The sequence below is a fragment of the Crocodylus porosus genome, unplaced genomic scaffold (genome assembly GCF_001723895.1).
Source record: "Crocodylus porosus isolate Cpor-Errol unplaced genomic scaffold, CroPor_comp1, whole genome shotgun sequence".
NCBI classification, from domain to species: Eukaryota; Metazoa; Chordata; order Crocodylia; family Crocodylidae; genus Crocodylus; species Crocodylus porosus.
In genome coordinates, this window is record NW_017728917.1 from 32,385,989 (window position 1) to 32,412,558 (window position 26,570).

General features: G+C 43.0%; 1 protein-coding gene across 1 annotated transcript in view; it reads right to left on the reverse strand.

Moving 5' to 3' along the window:
• Positions 1-6,808: 6,808 nt before the first annotated feature.
• Positions 6,809-26,570, reverse strand: part of SLC6A1 (solute carrier family 6 member 1) — a 148,312-nt gene continuing 128,550 nt past the window's right edge. Inside the window, exons 13-15 of the mRNA XM_019537040.1 lie at positions 25,777-25,877; positions 9,818-9,985; positions 6,809-7,033 (exon numbers count right to left, since the gene is read on the reverse strand). Of these exons, the coding sequence (XP_019392585.1) occupies positions 6,929-7,033; positions 9,818-9,985; positions 25,777-25,877 (374 nt within the window). The 3' untranslated portion in view covers positions 6,809-6,928. The remainder of the gene's footprint in view (positions 7,034-9,817; positions 9,986-25,776; positions 25,878-26,570) is intronic.

A 26,570-nucleotide genomic window follows, 5' to 3' on the forward strand; every position in this document is an offset into this window, starting at 1 on the left:
CCAAGATCCTTTTCTGCCTCTGCACTGATGAGAAGGGAGTTCCCCAGCCTGTAGGTATGGTGCTGGTTCTTCCTCCCCAGGTGCATCACCTTGCATTTGTCAGTGTTGAATCCTATCCTATTGTCATCCGCCCATCCATGTAACCTGTCTAGGTCCAGTTGTAGCCTATTCCTTCCTTCTAGTGTGCCCACATCTCCCCACATCTTAGTGTCATCAGCAAATTTGAAGAGGGTGCTTTTTACCCCTTCGTCCAAGTCACTGATGAAGATGTTGAACAGTGTGGGCCTGAGGACCAAGCCCGGTGGAACCCCCTTGCCCACATCCCTCCAGGTCGAAAATGACCCATCCACTACCACTCTCTGGGTGCGGCCCTCCAGCCAGTTGGTGACCCATTTGACTGTGTAGGTGGTGACACCACAGTCCCCCAGTTTTTTTAATGAGAACAGGGTGAGAGACAGTGTCAAAGTCCCTTTGCCCCTCTTTAATGATGGTGGAAATTTAAATTAACTATTGGAGCTCCTTCAGATTTGATAGCAACTGAAAGCCTCTTATCAGTCAGTGACAGTCCAAAGACTTGTTTTAGTGATCTTTAATCACTACTCATCTTGCTGACAGAGCACCTTAATTCTTAAAAAAGTGGTGGCAGCTGTTGTCCCTCCTATGGCATATGCATGAGGGCTATTCAGACTTTCAATGCATATGCCTGGGCAGGAATTTTTGGAGGAGTGGAGGCTACCCAGACCTTCCATCCTCCCTTTAGGCCACTGAAACAGAGCCCAAAGTTCAGACTGTTTGATGCCTCCATGGATATAGTCATATAAGTGTCTAGGAATCAAACCCCAGCCATCTGTGTAGTAGACAAGGACTCTACCACTGAACCACAGGGGACTCTTTCTGAAAAGAGTAAACACCTATAAATACCCATCAGACTGGTCAGTGCTGTCCCTTGCCCAAGCTCCCTCACAGATGATCTTATTCTTTTCCATTACCGTAAGAATTAAGATGCAGTAGTTGAAATGTTCTGTTTATGCCAGATCATAATGTAGCACTAACTTTTCTGAATCACCCATGCTTTATATTCTTCAGTTGGCATATGATTGGGGAATATCATACTTCTGTGTTAACAGGACAATTAGGAAAATGTAATTCATAGAAATCATAAAATTGTAGGACTTGAAGAAACGTAGACAGACATAGACAGAGTGGACTAAAGCAGGAGCAGATCACTATCCTCCCTATTATACCTTTAACACATTAGAAGATTGTTGTCCCCCTTAGTTCCTTTACTTCTTTTAACCTTTCCAATGGATCACTTTTCTAAGCCTCTGCTTGTTAATGTTTGCCTTCTCTGGACTCACTCCAAATTGTCCACATTTTTCTTAACGTGTTTTATCTTCTGAACTCTTCCCCACCATGATTTATGGGTAGGGTGAGGAGGACCAAGCATTTTGGGATACAGGAGGACCAAGTCCTCCCCTGTCATGCTCCATAGAGTATGCACATGTAACTGGAAGCATTTCCTTTTAAAAAGCTTCTAAAGACTAGATATTTCCAACAGAGTATTTTGGAACATTCTTACTATTTCTGGAAAAGTTCAAAGGTTGTATTATTTGTCTGACCACCATTTAAAGCACTCCAAAAGTGTTTGAAGTATTTCAAATGTTATGTCTGCCCAGGGCCTAACATATGACACTATCAGTGTATCACAGAATGACATTTGCTTGTTCTGCAAAGTATTGTCTTGTTGGTTCCTGCTCAGTTTGTGGTATACTATGACACTTGGATCCTTCTTTGGCAGAACTGCTGCCTAGCCAGTTGTTCCCTATGAATTGTTTTTCTGTCCTAAATGCAGTACTTTGCATGTATCTTTACTGAATGTTATTTTATTGCTTCTGGGCCATGTCTCCTAACCGTTCTCTTATAGATACAGTAGCAGAATGGTTACATGAAATCAGAGTTTTAGGCTTGCTCCAGATAGGCACAAAGGTTTTGGTCATGATTACATTTCTCCCTCATGTGCCACTGACTACAGAACTGACACACCTTAATCATGAGCACAACTAGGTATAATTAGACTTTGGTGCCCCCCCCCACCCTTTTTTTGAGCAACCTTGTCCTCCAAAGTGCTTGCAATAGTTCCTACCATCCATAAATTTTAGAATTCTATCATTAATATTGATTGGGACCAGACACAGGATAGAGTCCTGTGAAAGCCCCCTTGAGGTGTTCTCCTACCCTGGCAATTCCTGACTATGGTTTTCAGTGAGCTGTGCATCAATTCATGAGCAGCAGCATAATTAGGAGTGGGAAAGATGGGCTCTGGCCCTGGCACCAAGCTAGGAGGAGCGCTGGAATCATCCCTCAACCCTGCAGAGTCTGTGTTCCATCAGCAAGAGCATTCCCATTACTTACCCATCCTAGAAATCCAAAACAGTCCCTGTCTGCTGATGCTGATTTAAGAGTAACAGACAGGGTGGGCAGAGCTTATGGGGCAGCTCAGCCAGGAACTGTTTAGGACATCCCAACATGGGTAAATTGTGTGCATTTGTTCTCCCATGTCCTATCCTATTTGGAACCCATGCACCACTCCCCTCCCCCAACTCTTGGAACCGGTGTACAACCCCTGTACTTGGAACCTGCATGAACCCTGTGCTCTTGGATCCCTGCTCTCACAACGTGTACACCCCCCAACTCTTCGTATCACATCCCCCCTGCTCCCCTATATAGTTTGCCTAGTGTACCAGCTCTGCTTGTTAAACCTTTGCTTATGAGAATTTAATTGACAGACTATTTCTTTAGTTTGCCTATGAGAATTTCATGGGGTGCAGTGTTGAAAGCCTAATATATCACAGCTACTGATTCCCATTTTCCACTAAGCTAGACACAGTAGCAGAAAGGAAAACTAGTTTTTAGAAATGTATTTACTTAGTCCAGGTTCAGTCAAAAAGTATATAGATGACTCATTAAATTATAGGTGTGTTTTAACAGAAATTTCCTAACAGCTGGGAGGCCTGAGATTTTCAAAGCTGTTTCAAATATTCAAAGTAAGAATAGCTTTGAAAATTTCACTCAAATATTATATTTATGTTCTAGGCTTTTCCATACGGCTTTTATAATTTCAAGAATTTAATTCTGGCCTGATCTCATGCTTTGTTTCCTTCACTATTATTTTTAAGGATGTGATTCAATGTTTAATTGATTAGAACTTGGCATGAGTGATTTTATTTCCTTGATGGGTCACCAAAATAGTGGGCATGATCACTGGAAACAGATAATCTGCTGCTGGAATGTGATAAATTTAGGCCACAAACAGGTGAAATTCTCCAGAGAGTGTTTTCTACTTAGTTGGAGGTGGATTGCTTTTCTCCTGGAACAGCCATTATTTGTTCTAGGAGAAACTGTGTGAATACCTCTACACACATGGCTTCTACTGGGAGAGCTTTGATTCTCCCAGCATGGATATAACACCTGTACATAGCCCTAGTGCTTCAAGTCAACCATAAGCAGAAGTTAACATGTTGTTTCTTGTGGAGTTTCATATTTTCATTGCTTGATGGTAAATCACTAGATTTGGGGTTTTTAAAGGCAAACAGACATAAAAAAAGAGTCCAACCTTGTTGCTTGCTCAGGTGAGTATTTTGTATAATAGATACGTATGCCCACATTCTCCATTAGTATGAATCTTTTGTAATTGTTTAGAACAGCACCTGCAAAGTTATTCAGGGAGTTAACACCCATTGATTACAATAGAAATTAGGTGAATAAATATCAGTTAAGCACCTAAACATAAATTAGGCATGATACATTCAGGATCTGAGCCTTGGAGATTAATTCAGCAAAGTATTTAACCATGTGGAAATGTCCCTTTAATTCAGTGAAGTATTGAAGCCAGTGGGATTTGAAAGCATGCTGAAGCAGTTTTCTGAATCAATGCCTTCACAAAATACTTCTTATAAAGGTTTCAAAACATTGGGGAACAAACCCATTGAATTTAATGACTTTTCTGGGAAGAATTATTTTCTCAAAGATTGCCACAGTCAGGCCCTATATCCTCTGGATTCTATATAAATATCAATAAAGTTGGTCAGATGAGATGGCACTGTAAGAGTGATGTAGTCAGGATGGTCCAGTAATTATGTGAGAGGAAAGGTTTTCTTAGGGTGATATCTTTTATTTGACCAAATGTATAGCTGAGATAGAATTAGACAAGCTTTTCTATGCAATACATTATTCACCAGGTCAGATATGAATGCAGTGTTTTCTAATTAAAAGCTTCTTTAACTCTATCCCAACTATACAGTTGGTCCAATAAGATAACATCCTAAGAAATCCTTGTCCCCCAGCTGATGTATGAATTGCTGGGCATCATAAATTGTTGAATATTGATTTTACGGAAGTTATTCCAAACAAGGAATATTCATAAATAGAATAGTTTACCACAGTTTTACATGCAAATCAGAAATAAATATCTTCTAGTGCTCTCCAAAATCTATCATTGAACACATCGCCTCCCTAGTGCTTAAACTCACTGTCCAGTTATATACCAATTGCCGATTAATTTATCATAGTGCTACTTTTATGAAGACACAGGCAAAGTGTGATGCAGTCATTTCTTACATTTAGAACTTACTTCCAAGTAGGAAAACAAATAATTTCACTGGATACTTTTACCTTAAGATAACATAGCATCTCATGTAATGTATAATATAGCCTTTATTTTTTTTTTCTCTAAACTCTTGGAAACTTACATAACAACCGTGCTTTAAGTATGACACCATTTATAGACATTTAAAATGCATCTTAATTTATAAATATTTTACATTTGGTCCATAGAACAATTTTCAGTTTACTAAATAATACTGTACTCTTTTAAACAGGCTCTGTATATATTTTAGAATATGTATATATCACATATATTTTTTTATATAGAGATAGATTTGCTTGGTGTTCAGATATAATTCCTTATTGCAAAAAGCATATATGATCATACAATATTTTTTCTTCTTTAGGGCAGATACTACAAAAAGATACAGCTATTCACAGTTTACACACAGTAGTTCTACAACACTATTTTGTGCTATATATGATAAGTTTGTACAGATTTTTGCTAAACAGCAGGTCTGCCAAACATATGCCATAATTGTTTACAATCAAACATTAAATACTGCATTTTTCTTAGAACAACATGGAACTTGATTACATTAAACAATAAAGAGAAAGTTGGAGGTTTTTATCCTTAGTCTAATGAAATTCACAATTATAATGTGGATGTATTATATGTGATACATACGATGTATGTTTATTTTTTCTAACCCCTGATAGCTTACAAGACTTTTGCATTTATCTATAGACATTTAGAGTGTATCTTAGATTTCAAAATATTTTACAGTTGATCTACTGTATGAAACAGGTTAAGAGCTACTAAACAATACTCTTTTATGAGGTTTCATGACTTAGGTTGAACTATGTGTGTGCGTGTGTGTGTGTGTGTGTATTTACTACAGTAATGTATCTGACATTCTGAGAATAATACCTTATTGCAAGAACATATGTTGGTCACCTTTAGACAAAAACAACAAAAAAAATCAACATTCACAGCTATTTTTTCACATAATTCTACATAATTTGTGTGCTATCTAATATTGTAGGTTGCACAAAAGTTTGCTGAAAAGCAGGTTTCATTGCACAGTTCTGTCACAGTCATTTACAATCAAACATCACATACTGCATTTTCCATGCCCCTTGTTGTCTTATAGCTGCCAAACAAGAAATGTGATAGAGGGCCTGATCTTACTTTGTCTACACAGGAAGAACTTTCATTCTCTTTAATGGGAGTTCTTAGTTGTAAAGGAAATGCCTAAAAGAGTCTATACTGGAGTTTTCATACTATAGAAACAGCTTTCCCTCATACCTTCATCACTATAAATAATGTATATGTAAATAAAAATCCTAAAAATAAAACTGTCTTCGAAGTGCTAGAAAAGTTTAAGATTTATAATTTGCTTGTTAAATACAAACCAAGTTTAAAGTCCCTTAAGAGATTGAATAATCCATGGTTTAGAGCCCTAAATTAGAATTTGTGGAGTATGGTCCATAATTAAAACACTGTTTGATTTCTGTTACGGTGGCAGTGTAAAACAGTTGTTAATGGCAAAGTATAAACAGAAGCAATAGCTGGTTGAGATTACAAAAAAAGGTACTGCTTTTATCTGGGAATGTTAGTAGGAGCTCTGGAGAGTTTGATATTCTTACATATTTTCCTAAGAAATGTCAAAATGAAACATTTTGCCTCTATAACATTCATCTGAAATTCAAAGAGTATCAACACATGACAAACAAATCAAAATAAAATACTGCTTTTAAAAGATATTTCACTATCATTAAACGGATGAAAATATAATAGCTTTTACTAGTACGAATTTTAAGGTCGAACTTCTTACTGGAAATCATATGCATACAAAATACTTTATTCTTGTATATGAAACAACTTTCAAACGTAATTGTACTCCTGCAAAGTTGGAAATAACAGTCTTGGGATTTGGCAGTAAGAAATATTAACTAGTAAAAGTCAGCAGCACAAAACCTCAAACTGTCGTGCTAAAAGGTAGATTAAAAATGTCTTACATGTCAATTTACAAATTGCAAGAATTCAACTCTTATTGTGAAAGGATAAAAATATTAACAGTCTGTGGATTGCCAAAAAACACAAAACACTGTTAACATCTGAGCCCACAAAACAGTTTGGTTATACCCACAATGATTCCCTTATAGTGGAGATGGTCTTTTTTTTGTTGTTGTTTTTGTTTTGTTTTTTGTTTGGCACTAGAGGTAGGTGATTATATTCTCAGACATAAAGTTGTGGTCATATTCAACCTATTTTTGTTTTCCTTTTTCCAGAGTGCCATTTGTACCTTTCCAATACCAAAATTTAGATATATGCTTCTTTGTTGGCAGAGTTGCTTTGCTGGGCTTGTTCTGGCCCACTTTCAGGATGAGTTATGTCTTCACTTGGCTGAATCATTACTTGGATACGCTATTTTAAAAAGAATGAAATAAGATTACTGGATAAATTTTTTGTTCAAATCAAATCTATCATATTCCTTCCATTATAAGATAACCTTGAATTCAGATGCACTCCCATTTTCTCTTAATTTAAGAAAAAAATAGGACAGCAAATAGACAGACAGTGGGTGTATCTACAGGAGACATTTACTATGGAGTAGACAAATTAGCTCCACGCTAAACATTGGACAGCCACACTTGTTCCCCTATTAGCCTGGAGTAAACTAATTAACTCTGCAGCAGGATAGTGGGCCTGTGAGAAGCAGCTAGTATTCGCTTTGGATCTGGCCGATTTTGGGGGACAGTGACTCAATTCGGTGATTCGAATCACTGTCCTGAACCAATTCAACCAGATCTAATTCAGATATTCAACTGCTGCCAAATCAGCTGAATCTCTGAATCATGCAGGCCCCATCCCCAGCCTGCTCTCCCAGCCCTGGCAATGGCTGCCCCACCTGCCCCAGCTCCCGGCTCCTTGGAAAAAAAAGCCTCCACTCACCAGGTGCTGCCACATGTGGGGGGTCATCTCTGCTGCCCCCCACTGCCCCACATCATGTGGGGGGCTCTGCCACAAACCCCCTAACCCCCACCCACTCTTCCAGCCCTTCCACCCCATGGCTGCCCTGACTGCCCCAGCTCTGGCCCTTTAAAAACAAGACATAACAGAAAAACCCCCACACTCACTGGCTCCTTCTCAGCAGGGGTGCAATCCTCACTGCCCCGCACTGCCGCACACTATGTGGGAGGCTGTGTACAAGCTCCCAGAAGCCCTGAGGCCGCTGCAGCAGCCAGTGAGTCTGGGTTTTGGGTTTTTTTTTTTAAGGGGCCAGGAGCTGGGCTGTGTGGGGCATCCATGGGGGGGCTGGAACAGTGGGCAGGGGTTGGGAGGATTGTGGCAGAGCCCCCCATTTGGCATGGGGGGCAGCAGGGATCACCCCCCCAGCCAGCAGCACCCAGTGAGTGGGGGCTTTTTTTTAAAGGGCTAGGAGCTGGGGCTAGGCAGGGCAGATATTGGGGGGGCCTGGGGGAGTGGACAGCGGTTGGGGGGAACTCAGGGGGGCTGGGGGAACAAGTAGTGGATGGAGCTTGGTGGGGGTCTCCCTATGGTCCCTCTTCTCCTTCCTGTAGCCCCCTCCACTTACCAGCTCGGAGTCCGGGTCGAGCTCCTTGCTGCAGTGGGCGGGGACTGCCCGAATCACAGAAGCTCTCTGAATCTTTTCCAAATCGATTTGGAAAGCTTAAAATCAATTTGGACCTTTTAATTGGTCCCCTGATTCGAGATTTAGCCACCAAATTGGAGTGAATTCTCCTCTGAATTGAATCAGCACCTGAAGTTTCGCACAGCCTTAAAGGATAGCACTTTTAAATACAGGTACTATCCTGCTGTGGAGTTTGTTATGTCACAGCAGCATACATATAGAATCTGCCCTTCCTGGGGCATGAGGGTGCTTCAGTGAGGGGGATGCCTGCTGACTAGCCCTGCAGTGGAGCACCCTCATACCCCAGCAAGATTCTCCGCAGAACACTGAGCCGGGTGGAGGGGTGGAGCCAGGGCTGCTCTACCGTGGCTCAACATGCTGCAGTCATGGATGCATGTTCAAACAGCATGCCTGGGAGCAACACATTCCAAAGCAATAAGCTCTGGAGTTTATTGGTCATATTAACTGCATGTGTGTATGTGCCCAGTTATAAGAATACAATCTCTACAGTTCATGTGAGAGCTTCCTGCTCTTAATCAACATTGCAGTGGAGTTCAGCTAAAGGATGTTTCAGTCCTTCCACTTCTGATCCTACCTGGGACCCAGTAATGATGTAACAAATACAAAGTGAAAGTTTTAAAATTAATTAGCAGATTTTGATGCTCCAACAAGATTTGGAGTTGTGCCTAAACATTTTTGTCAGTATTGCTTTTTCTGAACTGGTTTGTCTATCCTTAGTGACAATTTAGATAAGCATCGAGGCATACCACATACGGCTTTTTACCTTTTATTAAAATCTTTAGTAATTCCTTATAAAAAATGTCCTGATCAAATGCTATAGACTGAATCAAAAAGATTAACAGTTCGCTTGTAAGTAAACACTTTCAATAGCTGTGTTAATAACAAACTTTAAGATAAATACTAGTATCAGTAGTCTGCTTTTATCATCTTATAGTCATTTATCAAACCTTTCTATACAGAATTATATGAAGGATAACCAAACAAATCAGGTTCTATTATGGGCTTAAAAAGCAGAGCCAAAGCAGCAGCTATCTCCATAAGGAACAAGATTCTAGCTTGATGTAAATATTACAGTAGTATATGCATAAATATAACATAATCAGGTGTCCTGATGAAGAATACCCTGCTTTCAAAAGGTTTTCTAACTAACTTTATCCCCAACATGCAGTCTGTCCAATAAAAAATATCACTCAAAAAGTTAGATATAATTTTGATCATATATATCAACATTGCTATTTGATTTGCCAAGTATAAAGTGCTAGGAAGCCAAGTGTTTGGAACTGACAGGGCCTAATTATAATGATATCTATTATACCAACAGCTGCATTACTATCTGAAATTTTTAAGAAGACTGTTAGCTTTATTATTTTTCATGCTGATATTCTTGGTTTCATGTTCTTATATTTGCTATAAAATGCCTGAGCTAAGACGATAAATGCTGGGAAGCAACAATATACCCATCTCGTCAGATATCCCAATGAACATCTTGCAAAAATAAATAAATAGATAAATGTACCTGAAAAATAGTGACCTACCTGTTTTAAGGAGCCTTTTAAAGTAAGAAACATGTATGTCATATAGCCTGGAATCAGCACCATAGAAGAAAGAGCCATGAGCCAGCCAACCCCTTGGCCCCATGTTGGGAAAACATAGTTCCCCATAGTAAGAGGAGTCATCTGGACAGCACTGAAGATAAACACTCCCTGAAAAATAAATTTAAAACAGTCAAGGTGGCTTTAATTCCTAAAGGTCTCCGTGTTTTCTACAGAACTCTGTTGGATTGACTTGGATTCAGTCATAAGACTGCTTCTGCAGCCATGCACAGAAGTTAAGTGCTCCCTTAAGTACTCACATCACCAGGCTCTAGCTTCAGGCCTGGGGGCACAGCCACTGATACAAGGTGGAGGAACCTTGGCCCATCCACTTCAACGTGCTGGCAAGTACATCTGTGCCATTGGAGACAAGAGGAGTATGCTGTGAAAGGAAATGGCTTCCATGGCTCAGAGCAAGATGGAGCTAGGAGCTGAATTCTGACTGAACCCCATTCCAAGGCTCTTTGGATGGAACAACTACATGCTCAATGGGGTGGATTGCAAAGTTGTGTTTGTGCCCTTCAGTAGGGCCTGTGAGAGAAATTTGGGGGTCTGGTGCTTTCTCGTGTGAGGCACCTCCTATTTGGGAAGCAGGAAATATAGACATTTTATTTGAATTTTAAGTTGATTTTATAAGATTTTAAATACATTTATAGAGATCAGACTTAATTTACACACTTTATTAAATAAGGTACTTGCAATTCTCACAATTTTGGCAGCTCCCCAAGCTTGAGGACCTGATATAACTGTACTCTCATTTTTTCCCACCCCAACCCTGCCACAGGCCCTAAAATTGAGAATCTGCAGCAAAAAAAGAAAACATTATTGGTAATGATTTGAGTTTATCTGCTTTAAATCAGGGATTGGCAACCTATGGCCTGCAGGCCAGATGGACTAGATGGAGTCTGCAGATCACTGAATGCAAGCAACATGCAAAAATGCATTTAATATTGTGTCTCTTTTTCTTAAAATTGTCAGGTTTTTTTGCTTTGCTGTGGCCTTGAGCTACTGTGAATAATTTCCCATCTTAAGAAATAAAGAAAAAACTTTAACTATGTGCATGCCTTACATGATTCTGAACAAATCTATATGTGAGTTATTTTCTGCTCAAAGTCAAAATCCAATACCTTTACTCACATTGAACAATTCCTTGCTCAGATTATTATCATCAGTTTTAAGGGACAGTAGGGGGGGAAGCAAGCTATTTTTCAGTGTAAGACTGAATCATTCCTGTTACGATCCATGAGCAATTGGACCATTGTCTCCCTAGTCGTTGGGTACCGCATGGAGTTGGGGTCTAATATCTTGGTGTAGTAAGCAGGATTGGACACACATTTGGAGGGGACTGATCATTGCAATCCTACTAGGGTAAGGCCTTGCAGGTGTAGTGGGTTCTCTTGGGCCTGGACCACCTTGGTGTGAACTAGGTTCTCCTGGGCTGCCTCAGCTGTCATACCCCATCTTTTACCCTTCCCCAGTAGCATGGTACTGGGTTCAGAGGATTTTCTTCTGTGTGGGGGGGGTCAGGGTGACCGCTGTGTTTTTACTGAGAGTTGGGTTAAATGGAATGGGGGTCTGGGACCCCAGGAGAATCCGTCTAGCCCAGCTTGGATTATGGCCCAGAGTTGGGCCTAGGGAATTTTATGTAATAGATCATGGAAGCAGGCCTTCTGTAAAGCAACTGCCCTCCAGGCTTTAGCTTGGCATGTTCAAGATATCACCTCCAGACTGCTGACACCTAAGAGACAGAGTAAAGCCTGCATTCTGCCCAGATGTACCTGAATTCTTATGACAGCCCTGGGCTTAGTAGACACAGAATTGTTTAACTGTCTGTATTGTTGCTTTTTTGTTCTTGTTCTGCATCAATAAATTCACCTATTATTGACTGGCCGGTGTTGTGGTCAGTTTGAGGATTGTGTCTGTCCAAAACAAAGGTATAGGTGCTGGGTTCAAATCCAGTCCAACAATTGGCATCTCCACCAAGATGCAAGAGTAGTAACCTGACTGATCAGAGAATTTGTTGATGCAGAGTGATCTGTTTTAGAGGGGTTAGCTGAAACTTGGAGTAAGGTAAAGTTATATAGGAAGTAACTGAAGTTATAAATATTGTGCAGGAGATGTTGTTTGTTACTTTTGACCAGGAAGCTTTGTTTGTCCATATTAGGCAGAGTAGCAGACATGAGTATATGCTGTGGTCTGCTTAGAATTAAGTAAGAACCTCCTTCTGTGTTTATAATAGGAAGCCAGAAAGCAAAGAAAGTCATCTCTCTGCTGGAAGGGCTGTAGGAATGAACAGGGTCTTTAACTCTAAGGTCCTTAGGAGAATAATTACAGTCTTCTATGCAGAAAGAACAAAAGCAGATGTGTTTTTCCTGTAAAGTTTCTAAAGTGTAAGTTAGCAATGTAGGTTATAGCAAAATAAAGTGTTATACAGGCAGGATAGCTTCAGAAAAATCAAAGATAATTAGAGAAATGTAAGACAGACACTCTAGAATCCTGTGTGTACCAGAAAATAGAGGCAAAAGTAGCACAGAAAGAGACAAGGTATGTTACTAGACATCTGCTTAGGCAGTGGCAGAGAATTTGTGATTAGAAGTGAGGGGAAACTTGATTCTCACTCCTGCCTCTCCAGGAACAGTGAAAAGCCTAGAAAAGACAGAGATTGTTACAACAGTGTAACAGCTTGATTAGGAAACATCAGGGTATAGCTGTGTAAAGAGAGATCATTGCCCAGAATTAATTTGAGGTACTCTGAGCAAGGAGAGAGGAGTGAGCTTATCAGAGGCATGCTTTGTTTTTCTCTGAAAAGGCATAGTTTAAAAGTTTCCTTTTTAAGGTAGGAAAAGTTTTCTTGAAGGGATTGTGTGTAGTGCATAATTTGTCACCCACAGTCTTTAAAAGATACTTTCTTAGTCCTAAAGTGGAGCTTGCTGAGCTGTACAGCTGTAAGAGAAGGAAATTTGATGGATAAATTGATTTGCAAAGAGCAAGGCAAGAAGGGGTCACTGATGAGAATGGATTATGAAGCCTGTAGCCCAGAAAGAGTTATGGTTAAAATATATTAAGGAAAGGAAAACTAAAAGTTAAGTAAAACCTAGAAAAAGTGTTAGGATTCAAAAGAGTTGCTAGAGAGAGAGAGAAAGGAAAGATAAAAATCTAATAAAGAGTCTGCAAAGCCCTAAAAATCCAAGTGATCTAGTAGTCCAGAGAAGGGGAACAAAGAAGAAGATCACTGTTAAAGCTGCCAGAGCTGGGAGCTAGCAATCTAAGCTGACATGAGGGTGGGCCAAGAAGCCCAGAAGTCAGGGACTGTGTCCATAAGAAGTAAAGAAGACCAGAGCAGGAGAGTAGAGAGTTTAATCCTAAGTATGACCTAAAACTGCCACCCTCCTAGGTGTGGTTAGTGTAGTAGAGCTACCTGTAGCGGGGTAGGCACTACAAAATGCTGCATAATAACCACCCTAGGAAAGCAGCAGAGGCAAATATAAGTGCCTTAAAAACCTTAGCTCTCACCTCATTGTAAGTTATCTTTCATTAACAAAAAGCTAAGGGGAGCATACTCCAACAGAGAAAACTGTTGGTGTAAGCCAAAAAAAAGAGATGTGTGGCATGAAATGCCTGCTACTTTAAGAGAAGAACTCTGCTATAAAAGCAGGCTCTGCAAGGTGCCAGGAGGAGAAATTTTTAAATAAGTGCCAACCTGGCTATAAGCCAAGCAAAGCCAGCCACAGTGTATAAACAAACTAATGAAAAGGGGTAAGCCCCTCCCTTTTTGTCCTTGTGTTTTACAGGATGGAACCACCACTGAAGACACGAAAAAAATCAAGCTTGACTGTGTCATATGTAATAATTGTGTTTTACTACATTTGTAAAATGGTGTTATTATAAGTAATTGTGACATCAACTATGATGAACTATGAAATGTAAAGCAAAATTTCTTAATAAGCTATAAAATACCTGAAGAGTGGCTACAAAAATGACACATCACACAGAGCATCACCTCCAAGACCTCGCAGAGTTCAGCTGTGCCAAAAATCAATAAGGCTACTGAATCGTTTATTGTCGTCCTTTGTTTCCCTTCCCCCCTTTGTTTTTGTCTTGTTTGTGTTAAAATTAATGGATTTTTAATTTGTATAGTAGAAATAGTAACGTAATGTCATTTTATTAATTCCCGAAATTTATACAAAGATTAGAAACACAAAGTGAAATGATAAAATCCTAAGGAAAACCAGGGCCTTCCTGTGCAAATAGCATACCTAGTTTCCATGGCAAGTTAATAAAAAGTCCTAACCCTAAAAGTTTATCCAAACTTTTACAAAATGGAGAGACACCAGTAGTCCTACAATAGCACCAAGCATCTAGTTAATATTCAGCTGTTCATATTCATGCCAATGCAAAAGCAGAAAATATTCCTATGGTACCATTGTCCCAGTTCCTGGCTTGGTCCCAGGCTGGAAAGTAAATCATGTAAGCACTGTCTCACTCATTACCAACGGTGGGCAAAAAGGTCAGTCCTTTGTCCGAGTAACACAAAGCACCATCTACCTTGCCAGGCCCAAGGGTTATAATGTGTGGAGAAAGTGATGACCTCTGGAGAATCAGCTAGGTTTCTCTTTTGCTGTGTATACTAATTCTGTGAGGGAGTACTAGGGTTACAATATTTGGATCTTGGGGAGCACTGGATTTGCAGCTAAATAAAGGCTTGTATCTGTGTCTCAGCAAAAGCTGCTAGTCACAAGGCAGGGTGCTATATTAAAAGTAACTAACTTTGTGAATGCTTAAGCAAGAAGTTTTCTAACAATGGGATTCATAGATTCATAGATGTAGGGTTGGAAGGGACCTTGTAGATCTTCTAGTCCAACCCCCTGCTGTGGGCAGGAGAGAAAACTGGGCTCAAATGACCCCAGCCAAGTAAACATCAAGCCTCCTCTTAAAGACCCCCAGGGTACGAGCTATCACCACTTCCCTCAGAAGTTGGTTCCAGATCCTAGCCACCCTGACTGTGAAGTAGTGCCTTCTAATGTCTAATCTAAACATACTCTCTAGCAGCTTATGGCCGTTATTCCTTGTTACTCCAGGAGGCGCTCGGGGGAGCAAGGTCTCTCCCAAACCCCTCTGGTCCCGACTAATAAGTTTACAGATGGCCACCAGGTCCCCCCTCAACCTTCTCTTGTGAAGGCTGAACAAGTTAAGGTCCCATAGCCTCTTCCCATAGGGTCTGCCCTGCTGTCCCCGGATCATGCGAGTGGCCCTCCTTTGGACCTTCTCAACGCTGTCCACATCCCTCCTGAAGTGTGGCGCCCAGAACTGGATGCAGTAATCCAGCTGTGGCCTGACTAATATCATATAGAGGGGGAGGATAGTGTGAAGAACAAGATGCAGCCCGCCTGCTATCATCAGGAGATAAAGCAGAAGCAAAACCTTGGAGATGGTGCAGAAGTCAGCAAGAAACCAGAAAGAACCAGCAAGTGACTGAAGGAAGCAGAGGTCAAAGTCTTACACGTGCGCTCTTAGCAGAGGCATGTACATGAATGAAATGCATAGGCAATAGCATGCTAATGAGGCAAACAGTAAACAGAGCTAGTTTGAGATGGGAGAAGAAATGGTTGGAACCGAAAGTGGGATGAGGGCGTAGTGAATTTTAATGAGTATAAACCAACGTGTATAAAATGTGAAAAAAAAACCCCTAATGTTCAGGGCTGCTGCCCATGTTCACAGGCTGTGAGTCTGTGAGGGAACTCACTTGAAGCTGTCTCTATGCTAAATAAAGCTGTTGCAAGCAATGTGTACAAGTAGCATTTGCTCTCTGCTTGCTCTGCCTAATGAGTAATGGGATCCATGAGCGATTGGACCACTGTCTCCCTAGTCATTGGGTGCCACATGGAGTCAGGGTCTAACAGTTCCTACTTATATCATATGATCATCATTATCAATAGCTTGCTTCTCATTAATTTGAAGATAACTTTTTTCTTGCAAATGAAAAACAGTTATGGAAAGCAGATACTGACATTTTTCATAAAATTGGTGAAGGGTAGCAGCCGGGATGTGTTAACTTTCTTTTAAGCCAATGATTCAACTGGGTGGCTGCTACAGGGTGCCGCACAATATAAACACTATTAGGTATGCAAATACCTACACATAATTCACAAGATAAACCCAGAGATTTCAAGTAGGAATCCATAATGAAAATACATTCTGATTTGTTATAGTCTTTGCATCAGTAAACTTGCTCTATTATTTTTCCATACTTAAAATTAGTACACTTAACTCTGCCTCATGTTATGCATTACAGTCTTGTATTAGGTACTTGCATAACACTGAGAATTCTGGGCTACTTCATTTTGGTACACTGAGGGTGCATCTACATGTTCATTAATGCACTGTAATTACTGCACAGTAAGTTTAATACTTGGTTAATTTAGTACTAAATCAATGTGCAGTAACACATGCTACTGCCCAGCAGAACCAGCACATGACTACTTAGTGGTGCTTACTGCACTGTAGCCTAATACTACTGCACAGTAGTGTTTTGTCATGGTTTTTACCTGGCACACTGCTGCACAATGTTATTAGGCTGCTGCGTGGTTAGCATCTTGTGTAGATGCACCGTGAGTGCAATGAAAAAGAATAGTTTGGTACAAACAGTGAGAAATATCATTCAATGTTAGTTAATTAAAAGTCTTTAACTTGTAAGGTGTTAATTATACCATAAATAGCAACCCGGCCACATATTAAAGCCAATTTGTGGCGTGATAATATGGCATGAATAATGAGCCACAAGAGTAGTCCACATATAATGTGTAACATCTTTATGGCTCTTCTGCATCTTAAATTGAATGTCTGGCATGTCAGGGCTGACCCGTGAGAGATTCTGACACTCAGCTCAGCATAGGGATCCATTATGGGGCAGTCCCAGGGTCCAAGACACCATGTCCCTTACCCAGTGTCCCCTACACTGCCCCAGCTGAACAGCCATTTTTTTTCAGTTCCTGGGGCATTGTGGAAGGGGCATCTCAGGAGCGGGAAGTTTCTTTCCTCAGCTGGAGACACCACTTTACAGTGAGACGTATGGGGAGCTAGGAGCTCCCAGCTGCCTGTGCTCTGCACCATGGGTACCAGGGCATAGAGGCATTAAAGATCATGTTCACAGCAGGACTGCAGATGTGTTTTCTCAAACTTCCTGTGGCTCAGACCCAGACAGCAGGCAGAACAGATTCCCTGGTCTCTCGTTTCCCCACCAGGAGCTTTAAACCCTGTTCCCATATCTGACTAGACTGTGGTGGATCAGAGAGTCGTAGAAGGTTTAAAGTCCCCAGTGGGGGAAGCCCATCAGCTCTAGACTGCACCAGAGCCAATTCAAATACATGGTAAGGTCCTGGGGCTGGAGGTAATAATTAGCTGATTGATGGCCCTGGCGGGACTTGCACTGCCAACTAGTAATTGCATGATTGCTATCTGATCCCTGATCCCAAGAACTGCATGTCCTGCCATGTTTATGTGATATGGCTGGAGATATGATTGTTGAGATCAAGGATCAAATCCCATCACACCATTAAAAGAATGTATGCCAGGGGCCAGAAAGACAGGATTTCCTGAACCAGATCAGCCTGCCTTAAGCATTACTTTCAACTGAGTTCAGATTTACAACCACATGGATGCATCTACATGAGATGTTACTGCGCAGTAGCAATGAGCTCACTGCTACTGCATCAGTGGCGGTCCCTTGACATTGAGAATGGTGTATCATCAGGCTAGATGGGTTGTCAGGTGACTGAGGAGCCTGATTCTGGATGCACACATTCTTTGGCAATAGGGGCATTTCGTTGCATGGGAAGGGGGATTTGCATCCCTGGGTTGGTGTCCCTCTCCTTCTTCTGCCACCACCATTCCACCTCAGTATTGAGTTGTTGGGCCTCAGTGGATGAGGTGACACCACACTCAATGGTCAACAGCTTGCTCCTCCCAGCCTCTGTGCTTGAGGGTGACCTTGAGTGTGTATTTGTACCATTTACTTTGGCTGCCCTTTGAGTGTTGGCTAACAGAGAGCTGGGAGAAGAGAATCTGGTGGGGGTGGTGGTTCTCAGACATCTGGACACAATGGACCATCTAGTGGAGTTGATTTTCAAGAGTGAGGCTTCAATACTGTGGGTGCAGCTTCATGGAGGACACTCACACGGGTCCAGCGGTCCTCCCATTTGATAACCAGGATTCAATGCAAGCACCACTGGTGAATGCTCTCAAGGGTCTTAGCATGGCATTGATAGATGGTCCAAGCTTCATTGCAGTAGAGGAGGGCGGTCAGCATAACAGCCTTATAAAGCAGGACCTTCATCAACTTCTGAAGATCTCTATTTTCAAGGATACATTGTCAAAGCTTGAAGAAGGCAGCACTGGTGCAGCTGACCTGGTGCTGGACTTCTTCACTGATGGTAGCCTGTTGAGAAAGGTGGCTGCCAAGATATGGAAAGTGCTCCATGTATTCCAGAGCCTCCCTGTCTATGTAGATAGCACAAGGGATGTTCAGCTGGCTCAGGCAGGGAGGAAGTGTTGGTGGAGAACCTTCATCTTCAACACATTTAAGGACAGGCTAAGTCTCTTACATGATGCACTGAAGAGACCTAGGGTTACTTGGACATCCTGTGAAGAGTGAGCCATCACACAGCAATCATCTGCAAACTGAAGGTCACATATGTCCTTGGTAGTGAGTTTCACTTTTGCCCAGAAGATTGAAAAGCTTCCCATCCAGTTGATATTGGATATTGATGCCAGATGGTAGATCATCTTGGATGAGGTGGATGATGACTGTTAGATAGATGGTGGACACGGTGGGGGGTGATCACACAATTTTGTCTGGATGCAGAAGGTGTCAGTTTCAGATCTTCCACTCAGGACAGTGGTGGTCATATTATCATGCAGGAGTCTCAGCATGGTCACCAACTTCATCAGGCAGCCAAGGCTGAGGATGGTCCACAGAGCTTCACTATTTAGGGAATCAAATGCCTTGGCCAAGTCAGTGAAGGTGAGGAACAGTTCTTAATTCTGCTTCCAACATTTTTCTTGGATCTGCCTGGCAATGAAAACCGTGTCCTCAGTGCCCCGAAATGGTTGGAAGCCACACTAGGCTTCTGGAAGGATCTCCTTGGTGATGGGATGAAGGTGGTTCAGGAGGATGCGGGCCAGGATCTTACCCACAATGGACAGGAGGGAAATAACCCTGTCGTTCCCACAGTCAGATTTGTCCACCTTCTTATAGATAGTCACATTCTTGAGATCCCTGGGAATGTCCTTTTCATGCCAAAGGCGGAGGATAAGCTGGTGGAGTCACAATGTGAGCTGGAAGCCACCAGCATGGTAGACCTCTGTGGGTATACCATCTGTCCCACAGGCTTTGCTGTTTTCATCTGTTGGATGGCCCACTTCAGCTCTGATGGCTGATGGATCACCAAAGAAATCCACCACAAGCCACTGTGGGATGGCTTGGAGGGTCTCCTCTCATACAGTGGACTCCTGGTTAAGGAGAAGTTCAAAATGATCCTTCCAATGCAGACAAATGGCATCATCGTCCTTGAGGAGTTGGGAGCCATCCTGTGATCAGAGGAGGTTTTGTCCAATGGAGCAGGGTCTGTAGTTTGTCTTGGTAGCCTGGAAAAAGTTACATATGTCATGCTGGTTGGCGTAGTTCTGGATCACGTGCTCTTTCTCCACCCACAAATTGTTCTTCATGTCACAGAGGTGTCACTGGACCTTAGCCTTCAGCTGCTGGTACGCTGCCATCTTTTGCTGAGTTCATGGATGGCTTTGACAGGCAATGAAGCCTGCACACTTCTGCTTGAGGAGACTGCAAATCTGAGCATCACTGGCATCAAACCAGTCCTGGTTCCTTTTGTGGTGTGAACTCAATAGTCTGGGTACAGGTGTCTTGGACAGCAGACTTGAGTTGATCCCAGTGTACCTGGATGGATACGTCATCAGCAGTCGGGACTTACTCTAGTGCACTATACAACTGGGCCTGGAACTCCTCCCACTGTCCAGGGTCCTTCAGAGCTGCAATGTTCAGCTGTCTCCAGGTGCCCTTCTGGGTCTTGCAGTGTCTTGGCACCAGGTGGATGTCAATCACTGAGCACACAAGTCAATGGTCCATCCAGCTGTCTTCAGATCCCTTCATGGCCCTCATGATGAGCACATCCTTCAGATCTCTACCTTGGACTATAATATAGTCCAAGAGTCACCAGTGCTCTGACCTCTGATGCCTCCACATGGTCTTGAGCTGGTCTTTCTGGCAGAAGATAGTGTTTGTCATGATCAGGCTGTGTTGGGTGAATTTGTTCAGGAGCAGCATGCCATTGGCATTGGCCTTCCCCATGTCATTCTTGCCGATAGTTGAGCTCCAGATTTTGTGGTCATGTCCAGCCTGGGCATTGGAGTCACCCAGGAGAATGGCCTTGTCATCCCTGGGGATGGAAGCAAGGTCATTGTCAAGATCAGAGTAGAACCTTTCCTTGACTTCTTCATTGGAATCCAGAGTCAAAACATATGCACTGATGAAAGTGATGCACTCGTTTCAGCTATGGTGCAGGCAAAGGGTCATCAGATTTTCACTGACACCTGAAGGGAGTTCTGGGAGCACATCAGTGATCTTGTTCTTGATGGTGAAACCAACTACATGGATATGGCGGTCGTGATCTGGTTTCCCTTTGCAGAAGGTGTACCCTCAGCTGACATCCCTCAGCTGTCTCTCCCTAGAGAGCTGGGTTTCACTGAGAGCAGCTATGTTTCATAGTTTCATAGTTTCTAGGGTCAGAAGGGACCTAGGCAGATCATCAAGTCCAACCCCCTGCCATGGCAGGAACAAGTACTGGGTCAAACGACCCCAGAAAGGTGTTCATCTTGCCTCCTCTTAAAGACCCCCAGGGTAGAAGCCGGAACCACTTTGCTTGCAAGTTGGTTCCAGATCCTAGCCGCCCTGACAGTGAAGTAGTGCCTCCTGATGTCTAATCTGAATTTACCCTCTGCCAGCTTGTGACCATTATTACTAGTCACTCCTGGTAGTGCTTGGGGGAACAGAGACTCCCCCAATGCCTGCTGGTCCCCTCTGACTAGTTTGTAACAGGCCTCTAGATCCCCCTCAGCCTTCTCTTGTGGAGGCTTAATAGGTTCAGGTCCCTGAGCCTCTCCTCGTAGGTCCTGCCCTGCTGCCCCCTGATCATACGAGTGGCCCTCCTCTGGACCCTCTCCATGTTGTCCACATCCCTCGAAGTGTGGCGCCCAGAACTGGATACAGTACTCCAGCTGTGGCCTGACTAGTGCCGCATAGAGGGGGAGGATCACCTCCTTGGATCTGCTTGAGATGCATCTGTGGATGCATGACTAGGTATGGCTGCCCTTCCTGACTGCATCCCACCCTGCTGGCCCATGTTCATCTTGGTATCAGTGATGACTCCAAGATCCTTTTCTGCCTCTGCACTGATGAGAAGGGAGTTCCCCAGCTTGTAGGTATGCTTCTAGTTCTTCCTCCCCAGCACTTGTCAGTGTTGAAACCCATCCGATTCTCATCCACCCACCCCTGTAACCTGTCTAGGTCTGATTGCAGCCTATTCCTCCCTTCTAGTGTGCCCACATTCCCCCACATCTTAGTGTCATCAGCAAATTTGAACAGGGTGCTTTTTACCCCCTCATCCAAGTTACCGATGAAGATGTTGAACAGTGCGGGCCCAAGGACCGAGCTCTGTGGAACCCCACTGCCCACTTCCCTCCAGCTCGAAAATGACCCATGCACACCATGTTGATGTTATGCCTTGCTAACTCCCAAGCTACAATGACGGTTTGACTTACTAGGTTGTCGATGAGCATTCTTACATTCCAGGTTCCAAAGTTTAGCTTTTCCTTATTTTGACTGTAGGACTGGTCACCCCGCTGGGTGCAATTTCCCAGCCAAGAGATAGGACAGCCCATTTTGGGGGCACCTTTTCTAGTCCCCTCCCCACCATGGTGACCAGAGGGTATCCTAAAAGGGGCTGCTCAGTCACAGATGCAGCTGCTAAAGGACACCCCTGTCCTGACACAAGCTTTAATGACCATCGCACATCTGCTGCCTGTGTGCAGATTCTTGGCTGGGGGCTTCTAGGTATCATGGCCCCACCCCCATCACCAATCCTCCATCACCACAGGGCTTCTGGACATGACAGAACCCTGTGCAAGGCAAGTTTACTGTGGGGACTCCAGTGCACAGTCAGGTCCACACAGTATTGGCAGTTGGTGGCCGGGTTCAGTGGCATGGCGAACCATGATGACTGGGGCCACTTCTCCATTTCACCTTTCTTCTGCCTTCACATCCATTGGGGGCACAGACTTTCTCTGCCTGCTCCACTTTTGAGGACTTCTTAGATCATTCTTTGTCTGGAACCTCCCCCTCAACCTTACCACTATGGGTAGCCCTACCAGGAGCATGAGCTCCCAACGGCATCACTCTCAGGGTCACTGGAACATGCAAGCCTCTCCACCACAACAAGGTGACAATCTTTGGGGAGGTATGCTATTGCACAGTAGTGTTGCTGGACACTAACTGTGATGCAATACTACTGCGCAGTAGCATCTGGAAAAAAAACATGGGGATGCTACTGCACAGTAAATAAGTCATTTAGTACTTGGTTATGCAAGTACTAAATGACCGTGCAGTAAGAACTGCACAGTCTTCTGTTCATGTAGACATAGCCCATAATGTCTAAAAGAATTTGGCTTATTTATTTGATACAGGGTTTTCTGCATGCTTAAGGGTAGTGTTCTTACTTTTATCTCCACATATTCAACCCATTTTTTAAGTGCCCAGTCAGGCAGGTAAGCGTGTACCTAATTTTAATCATGTGAGTGGTTATAACAAAGTCAGTGGGACTGCTAACAAGTTTAGAGTCAGGCAGTTACATACCTTGCTGAATTGGTACCTATGGAATTAGTGCAGCTTAGTACTAGTGTGATTTTTTTTCTCTTTGGGAAAGAGATGAAAACAACAACAACTATTTACTTTAATCAATATTTTTAGTAGATAATTTAGAATTTTAATTTAAAAAACAAAACAAAACAAGCTGATCTCTTTTGGTTTTTTGGTTTTCCAATGGAAAACTTTTGGGAAGGAGATATTTTTCCTGAAAATTATCTTTTAAATAAAAAGGCAGGATCACAGTGCATCAACATGTGTGTAGACACCACTAAGATGCTTTTCTGCCTTATTCTAAGTCGGTTTTAACCTGGATCTCACCACTATCTCAGCAGTATCTTTATGCTGAATGTCCACAGATATGTGGAGTTGAAGTGGAAAAGAAAAGAGAGGAAGGGAAAAGAAACAAACAACCAGGCAGGAAGACAAATAGATAAATAAAAGATGGCAGAAATTTTTCTGATTTAGGAAGACCTGACAATGTTCACTAATCACTTTCACCATAATTTAGTCCTTGATTCCCTCTGGTTCAGTTAAACATAAAATTGTTAGACATCCACCAAAAGCCAGGTTGGCACAAGTGGATGCCCTTTAATCACATTTTGTATTTTGGGCACAACGTTGCATCTGATCATTGAAATTCCATTTCTGTCAATGAAATGAAGCCACATGATAACAGCTGAAAACCTGATCCATAGTATTTTACATAGTACTGCCTTTCTATTGTATTTTTCCTTTTCTTTATTTCAAAATTGATGTATTTTTCTACCATGCCCACTAATTCATTTTTTACTGCTTCCTTTTACTTCAGACTTTCTTTTTGTTCACAATTTCTCTTAAATGGAAAATGACCACAGTAATATTTTTGAGTATGCATCAGACCTTGGACCAAGTCTTTTCACTGCTTTCAGGCCCAATGAGTTGATGGTTCATGTGGCGGAGCACCTTTGAGGGCTCTCACAGGCTCCAAGGGGAGCCTGTTGTGGGGGGGGGAGCAGCAGAGAAACCTCACCCAGGTACCATTTTAAGGGGGAAGGTATGCAGCAGGGCACTGTTGGTGTCTTCCACTTTAAGATCTGGGCCAAGCAGTCAGCAGGTGCTTGATTGTGGCAGCCATTTTAGATCCCTGGCAGCCTATACAAACACATCCGTTCCCTGCTGGCAGGCAGCAACATTGCCTGGCAGCAAGGTTTCATGTATCATCCTGGAGGTAAGGGCAGAAGCTATAGGGGATGGCTTGGAGGCTCCTGGTCCTGGGCATGCCCTAAAACTGCACCGTGCTGGGAGTGGGTGGCCTGATGGGGCTTTCAGTGGTGCAGGAGCTTGCAGGAATTGCCAGGCCAGTGATCACCCTAGTGAAAGGTGAGAAGGGGCATGTTAACCCTAGCCCTCACCTTCAGGTGGGTTTAAGTAACACTGGAGGTAGTAGGGGCCAGGCACAGCTATGTCCACGTGAGCTCGGGGGGGTACAAGACCCCAAGGAGGGAGGCATGGCTGCAGCCACCTGAGCCCTGTGGGGTACAAGACCTTGAGAGACCCTGAGGAAGGAGACTGGGGGCCAGGCATGGCTGAGAGCACCTGAGCCTTGTGAGGGGATAGAACCCCAAGGAAAGATAGTTGGGGCCAGGCACGGCTAAGGCCACCTGAGCCCACCAGGGAGCAAAGCCCCATGATCCCAAGTGAGGGGGGTGGTGTGGAGCCCCAAAGGAGGGGACAGAGATGAGTAGCCCCAGTGAGGGGGCTGCGTGGAGCCTGAGTGAGGGGGCAGATATGAGGAACCACAGTGAAGGGGGGAAAACCAGAGAGCTGAGAGCCCAGGATGTTGATATATATAGAGCACAATGACATGCTGCTCCAGATGGGGAGTGAGAGTCCCTGTGAGACCCTGGAACACCAGTCATGGTGTGAGTTACCCCAGCTCCCACAACCAGGTGGGTAACCCCTAATAGGGACCAGAAGGTGGACCCAAGAGGGTGAAGGGGATAGCAGCACAGGCCTGGTGTAGGATACCCTCAAGTGGTCAAAAGGGCCAGGGGCTCACCATGAGGGGCACCCAGAGCCGAGGCCCTGGGGTCCCGACTAGCCTTGGAGGTAAGGCCAGGGCCTGTGTGGCCAAAGGTCCTGGGGGGACCATGCCCAAGAGGGGAAATGGTTTCAGGTTGCCAGACAGCCCTAATGAAGGTAGAATAAGCTGCCTAAACAGAGGGATCTTAGAGGGGTCCTAATTGGAGGATTCTGAGGCCCAGTGTGGGACTGGTGACATCAACAGCTGGATGCCATCTGCAAGGCATGGGCTGCAGTGTAGGAGAGGTACAGAGCTACAGATAGCACCCCCTGGCATTAGGGCATGAATGGGCAGCTTCCTGCCTTAATTAATCTTAATTAATTAAGAACAAGACCTGGCAGGTGAGTCAGGTGGGGGCATGCCCAAAGGCAAGTGGGGAACCTAGCACTCTGGCTAGGCGGGGAGCCCCACTTTGCCACAGTATAATCTGGTGACAAACCTGGCAACATCTCTCAAAGGGCAGAAGAGCAAATAAGAATAGTTCTGGGAGCTCTGTAACTCTTGTGAAAAAATTTTAGTTTATGGGAAGAGGCATTTCTTGGACATTCTGTATCTTAAGCAGAATGGATATGGGATGCATAAATATGAATTAAATGGTCAAGATGCAGTGCATGAATTTACTTACAAAATTCTGAAAAATTCTAGAATAAATTCCAGAATTAAAAAATCCTTCCTTCCTTTCATTGATTCCAAAATATTAACAGTGTTGGGCCCTGATTCTTCTCTCACTGACGCTGATCTTACACCATTACCTTCAGCTCAGTTATTTTTTTTTAATTTGTGCAAATTAGAGAAGAGGTTAGCATTTGCATTAATATGCTAGATGGCATGATAACATTGTAGTGCACACTTTGGGTCATTTATATCCTTCAGATGAGTGTAAACATAATAATTTTTATTCCTTACTGCCACAATTATAGGAGTGAAGAATGACCAGCAGAGTTTCCACCAGATGCAAGGTCTGTATCCCACCATCTCTTGGATATTGTCATAAAATCTGTTAACACCTGAAGTAGAGAAATAAAAAAAGATATACAATTAAATTACAAGCTTAACAGGTTTGACATATTAAAAGACATTCTCTGTGCACTGCTAATACTGTTCAGAGTTATCAGCAGAGTATTCTTATCAACGTCTATTTCAGATTTGAACTTTTTGATTAACTAGGCAAGAAAAAATGTCATACAAACCCCACTAACAATATATATATCATTGCTGTTGCACCAGACTAGAAATAAAAGAGGACCAGCAACATGAGCCTAAACTGAACATAAGGGTATAATTTAAAACATTACATGGGTGTATTATTTACTCTGAAGGTAAGCAACAGCTTCTAGAAGGGCCTAGAAACAGGTCATCTGTATTTCAGCTTCAATAGCTGAATGGCTGGAGCACTCAAACAGGAAGGTAGGGCCCGTGATTCTAGTATTCTGGCCTTTGCCCACGAGGGGTTTGAACTTGTGGTTTTCTGGCTTTCTAACATAGTGCTCAAAATACCACATGAGAGATTAATTTCATAGTTTGTAGGGTCAGAAGGGACCTGAGCAGATCATCAAGTCTGACCCCCTGCCATGGCAGGAAAGAGTACTGGGTCAAATGACCCCAGAAAGGTGTGCATCCAGCCTCCTCTTAAAGACTCCCAGGGTAGGAGCCAGCACCACTTCTCTTGGAAGTTGGTTCCAGATCCTAGCTGCCCTGAC